Genomic DNA, 6,415 nt, shown 5'->3' with positions numbered 1-6,415 from the left:
AAATTAAACCGGTGCACTGAGCGAAAGAAGTTTAGAATTAAAAAAGGTGCTAAATTAAAAAAATACGCATATGAAAGAGCACCAACCCAACTCACAATACATTTAAGTGTACAAATTTTAGTATTTAGTATATAGAAATATTCAATTCAAATACGCCCGTATTAAATTGAAGCAATTTGCAATTACCGATTGCTTTTTCATAATTAAGTTAAAAAAAATATTTAAATTCAATGCTGGTTGTAATGGGAATTGAACCTTGATCCTTTGGAAATTAGCAAATTGTGGAAAGCATCTTCGCGCAATCACTACAGCCAGACATGTAAATGTGCATTTAAATGTTGAGTTTGAATCAATACCACGCGTGCGTGTTATGAAAGTATTATTTTTAAATACGAACATTTTTAAACGATAAAAGAATAGAAAATATTCATGTTTACTATGCGTTATTTCCCTCAGTGAATTCATAACATTTTTCTGAATATTACAACGCGTTTTTTCTCTTATTGTAGTGATTTTTGAACTTTTATTCAAATTTGTGCAATCAAATCAAAAACCGGGACACTAAAACGAATCCGGGGACATTTTAAAGTTGGACCGGGACACCGGGACAAATAGTCTAAAACCGGGACATGCCCGGAACAGAGCAGAGGAGTTAACATCACGTCCACTATGAATAACATAAAGTTAACATCTCGCCATAAACACACATCGAGATCAGCGTTGCCGCGAGCTTGAAAAAAAATGTATCAGTTGCCAAGCAGAAAAAGTATCGAAAGCAAAAAAACTGTTGTTTGTTAAACTATTATTTAAAAAACAAATAATAAATAAAATTTTATAATTAAATCCATAGTTATAAAAAAAATTATATTTCTTGCTTTTGTCTGCTTATTTGCATAATGAAAAACAAACTTATAGAGCCCCTAAACCACACAAAATCCTTGCGCAACCCGAGACTTGTACAAGTCAATATTGTGGAATTTACTACAGCATAAAATTGCGCAAACCTTATTTTGAAGAAACGTTGCTCAAGTAAATATATGCAAGAAATATGAATGTGCGTTGTATATATTGATAGCTTCATCTTTAAAACGTAAAAAAAAACTAAATTAAAAATTTTTTTTTCGATATTTCGTAATGTTTTTGTGTGGTTTAGGGGTCCTATAACAGTGGCGTGTGCAAAGAAATTCCGGGTTGTTTCACTTAAAAGAGTTACCAAATCAACTTATAAATATCTATATATAAATTGTCACATTTCAAATAACAAGAAAAAAAATATTAGCCTTTAGACTAGTAGTACTATTCATAGTTTTCGAAAATTCATTTCTGTCAGCCGAAAGTATCAAAATACGGCATTTGGGAAGAAAAAAGGATCAGATATTAAAATTCAGAAAAACAGTATTAAAAAATATACAATTGTACCAAAACGGCAACGCTGATCGTGATGGAAAACGTAGTTAACATCTTGTGGTCATAGCGACGATGGAATTAACATCGTCAGCCGAGTGAAAATACTGCTAAAGTAACAGAGGCAGCGCCGCCTGTAATACCCTTGCTTGCCTCACCGCTCGTGCCATAAATTCAAATTGGTTGGATAGTCGACATGCGTCTTCTGTATACTGTTTATTCTGTGGTTCGACCAATGAATCGGCCGATGCCGAGGCTAGTATCGGCCAAAAGAATCTGAATCGGCCGTTTTTGGCCGATTCTTGAATGAGGTATTGTTGTTTGGTTATTTGATTATGTTTTTCCTTTGTTATTAAAAAACTTTATAAAAGCATTTGTCCTTAGAATGCAATCATATTCAGGATATAATCGGCCTGATATTCAAAAAAAAAGCAAAACAATTTTCGTTTTATCCTCCTACGCGTTTCGGCGTTGTTTTTTTTTGCCTTCCTCAGGGAGTCTGTTTTTATTAATTTCTAATTAAGCATAAAAAAACCAGCCCATTAGATACAATATAATATATTACAATATGAAAACAATAGGCCTCTTCAGGATCTTGTACATATGCTCTTGCATTTGTAAATTCACAACAATAAAATGCACACGGTTGCCATGGCAGCAAGCATTAAATTTGAAAATGCAATTCCAACTGAAAATCCATGACCATTTTCACAACATCCTGAACAGCCCTAATTGACTAGCATGCACACATAGATGAATAAAATTGTAAACGATACACGATACAGATGTAAGTGTCATTAACAAGTGTTAATAATTTTATTCATGTACGTGTGTATGTTAACTAGTCGTGTTTATATTGTAATATGTTATATTGAATCTAATAAGTTGTGTTTTCTATGTTTTATTCCAAATTAATAAAAACAGACTCCCATAAGAAGGCGAAAAACCACGCCGAAATGCTTGGGAGAATAAAAGGAAGCTTGTTTTTGCTCTTTTAAAATACCGGCCGGAAAAACTTCTAGAATAGCTAAAAGATATACAGTTTAATCCATAGTTTATGGTATTAAACCAATGCATAACTTTATCTCTCTGTCTTAAATGTAAACTTCTCATTGTGTTTTTTGTTGAATGAGTCTTCTCCAAACTAATTATTACTCAAACAATTTTGTTATCATATATGTATATATATTAAATTAAATGCAACAAATGTTATGCGGATATATTTGGAACTAATTCTCAAAGAATTTGATATTAATCTATTCCTTGCGATCTTTGTTTTGTCAAAGAACAAATAACAGAAACTGTACTAATAAATTGAAAATGTATAAATATGAAAATGTGTAAAATATTACTGATTTTTGTTCTTATTAATGTGATTATTGCATATCAAGCGCCCGTAAAAAATAAATATTTTAGTTTACCTCAAACAAGAAAAAACGCCACGAATATTTTAAAAGCGAAAAGAAGTGGAAAATTTCTATTTGATGCCATTTTTCGCATTAGCGCAGGAATTTCAAATGCATTTGGCTATGAAGGAGATGAGTATTCTGACTATAATGATGAAGTAGATATCAAGGCATGTGAATGCGGTAAGTATTCCAAACGCTTTGCAAATTTTGAATACTTACAGTTGCGAAAACATAAACAAGGACGTGACATATTAACAAGTTGTGGTTATTTTTCTTTTGTTTATTTAAACTTTATTATTTCTTTATGTAAGTATTACCCGTTTTCCAACCAAACCCATGTAAATCCAAATTTCAAATTTTGTACAAACATGAGGGAATAGTTTTTAGCCCATTCCATTTAAGTATAATAAAGTGCAAGTTTGAAGCAACTAGGGCTTACCGTTAATTTTTGACAATGTTTTTAAGGTGTCGCTCAGGTGTCATCTATATAAATGTATCTATATGAATCTATATATGGTAAAATGCGTAACATCGTCTACAAACAAACCAATTCCCAAAATCAACAGTAGGGGCTAGCTACTTCAAACTTGCACTATATATAGGGCTGCCAGACGTCCCGGTTTTCCCGGACATGTCCCGGTTTTAGACTATTTGTCCCGGTCCAACCTTAAAATGTCCCGGGTTTCGTTTTAGTGTCCCGGTTTTTGATTTGATTACACAAATTTGAATAAAAGTTCAAAAATCACTACAATAAGAGAAAAAAACGCGTTGTAATATTCAGAAAAATGTTATGAATTCACTGAGGGAAATAACGCATAGTAAACATGAATATTTTCTATTCTTTTATCGTTTAAAAATGTTCGTATTTAAAAATAATACTTTCATAACACGCACGCGTGGTGTTGATTCAAATTAAACATTTAAATGCACATTTACATGTCTGGCTGTAGTTGATTGCGCGAAGATGCTTTCCACAATTTGCTAATTTCCAAAGGATCAAGGTTCAATTCCCATTACAACCAGCATTGAATTTAAATATTTTTTTTTAACTTAATTATGAAAAAGCAATCGGTAATTGCAAATTGCTTCAATTTAATACGGGCGTATTTGAATTGAATATTTCTATACTAAATACTAAAATTTGTACACTTAAATGTATTGTGAGTTGGGTTGGTGCTCTTTCATATGCGTATTTTTTTAATTTAGCACGCTTTTTTAATTCTAAACTTCTTTCGCTCAGTGCACCGGTTTAATTTGTGAAATAGTTACATTTCGAGATAGTTGAACTTTGCACAAGCAATAGTTGATGATTAGTATATGTACCTAAATACGTTGAAAATTACGTACACAGAGTTTTACAATTATATTAAGGAAAAGACATAAGTTTTGAAACAAGTTCACAGCAACGAAAAATATTACTGATATTTTAATGTTATCTTGTACTTAAATTTTTTTCTTTCATGAAACCTAGACTTATAAGTATGTACAGTGCCGTACAAAATTATTGGCCCGGAGGCTCTTTCATCCGATCACAATTTCTAATTAGATCTTTTAGAAAAATTTTGAAAATGTTAATTTTGAGCCAATTAATAAAGTGCAAGTCTGAAGTTGCCAGCAAATTTCGTTGATTTTTAGCATTTATTTTTTTTTTGCTGAGTGTCTTCCATATAAAACGAATTATCGAACATAGTTTGTATGGAAGAAACTCTCAGTAAAAACAATACCAAAAATCAACTTAAACTTAATGGGCTGGAAAACTTCATTTTAAAAATTTTTATAAAAAGTCTGATTAGAATGTTGCAAGTTTGTACAAAAATTTATTGAATTTTCCTGAGTTTGGAACAAAGTTTAAGAGACCCTCCCTAAAGGTNAAAAATTTATTGAATTTTCCTGAGTTTGGCACAAAGTTTAAGAGACCCTCCCTAAAGGTTCCCGGTTAGGCAACAGAGATATCTGGCAGCCCTAACTATATTATAAATTTGATGACCTATAAAACTGGGTACCAATTTTATTTTAAGTTTCTGATTAAAAAGCTCGATTTTTCGATGACATTTATCGAATTTTCCTAATTTTCGTAGAAAGTTTGAAATTCGAACTTACATGTTTTTGGTTAAACAGCGCGCTGCACTTTCATAAAAATATAATAAAAGCCAAAACTTTTTTAAATGTCGCGCCCTATTTAGGTTTTCGTCACCTTATGTACATTTACGGCTATTCCAAATAAAAGGGCTGTTTGCAGCTATCAAGGAAAATCGCAAGTAATATTTATCATTACTTCTGTTGGTTAAAAAAGTACTTTGCTTTGCTGTAAATTTTCTTGAAGAAATAACTATTCCAGCTTTTTTCGCGATCTGCAAACTGGTTTAAGAAATTTTTATAGAAGAAAATTTCTTTTCCATTTCTTGTGCGTAATCTTATAAGAATTTTTTGTTTATTTCTTGAGAGCTGCAAATAGCCCTTAAATGTAACAAGATTCTGTGTAATAGCCTTCGATTTGCCTAAACTTTTGCACACGGACTAATTTCATACTAAAAATGACAAAAATGGGTATTTCTTTTTATAAAATTGTTTTTTTTTTTTATGGGCGTGGCAAATATCAATAAAACAGTCAAGTTTGGCCAAAAAAATTCCTTATAAGAAAGCGATCTTTTATCATTGGAAAGGTAATGAATGAAGTTTTCTATCTACATTAACACTTTGGCGGCTATAGGGACATATGCGTCCCATACAAGAGTTATAGAAATATTGGCAATTAAAAAACCAATGTAAGACGAATTTTTAGTATCGGTTCCTTAACATACATTTAAGACTTTTTGTTCGCATTACATCAAAAATAACACGGGTGTATTCCTATGATCAATAGTAACGAACGTAATAATTTGTTTTTCGCGAAAGCAATACCTTTTGGCGAAGTGTTTTTTTAGTTTAAAAGTGTTTCTTTACTTTATCGAGTGTGAAATAATCTTTTCTGGTAAGTATTTGTCTATTGTATAGATTTATCAAACTATTATTCGTTCTGCGTAGATTGAAAACTCAATATATAGACAAGGGACGCCGATGTGGTCGTTAATGTGAACTAGTGAGCTTTATTTAGTTGACTTATTTTAATTTTCTTTCAAATTGTGCAGATTTTGTTACGTAAGGGGCGTTGAGTTTTCCAACTCATTGATAATGAGATTCAACAGATTGTAATGGTCGACGATAGTGACGACGAGGATGATTTACTGCTTGACGAAGAAGATCAAAGGCTTCTGACAAAGGATGGTGATGAAGGGGTTTCGGATGTAGAGATGGAAGATACTACACTTCAAGTTCAGCATTCACCTGAACCTTCAACTATAGAAAGGGATATCGAAGCACATTCCAATCATCAACCGGTTTTCAAATGGAGTCAGAGAACCTACGTACCAAATTTGTTAGAAGTGTGGGATATGAGTTTGGAAAGGTGCAAATATGGAAAGAAGTTAAAGCTGATACATTGACACCTTTTGATGTATTCTGTTCAACAACTTATCTTGGAGTTTAAGTTCGAAACATAGTAACAGAGTCAGATCGATACGCTCATCAAAACAAACGTGAACTCACCATTGAAGTCGAAGAAA

At 32.0% G+C, this 6,415-nt stretch overlaps 1 protein-coding gene across 2 annotated transcripts in view; it reads left to right on the top strand.

Annotated features, from left to right (window-relative positions):
- Positions 1-2,191: 2,191 nt before the first annotated feature.
- Positions 2,192-6,415, top strand: part of LOC108367878 (trypsin-1) — a 53,042-nt gene continuing 48,818 nt past the window's right edge. For both annotated transcript variants that reach the window (XM_017622576.1, XM_017622575.1), the window contains exon 1: positions 2,192-2,993. In XM_017622576.1, coding sequence (XP_017478065.1) covers positions 2,735-2,993 — 259 coding nt within the window. In that variant the 5' untranslated portion in view covers positions 2,192-2,734. The remainder of the gene's footprint in view (positions 2,994-6,415) is intronic.

Source organism: Rhagoletis zephyria, unplaced genomic scaffold, assembly GCF_001687245.7.
Source record: "Rhagoletis zephyria isolate East Lansing unplaced genomic scaffold, Rhagoletis_zephyria_1.1 Rzeph_scaffold_02841, whole genome shotgun sequence".
Taxonomy (NCBI): Eukaryota; Metazoa; Arthropoda; class Insecta; order Diptera; family Tephritidae; genus Rhagoletis; species Rhagoletis zephyria.
Note: the sequence above shows the minus strand (reverse complement) of the source record. Positions and strands in the feature narration are given on the sequence as shown.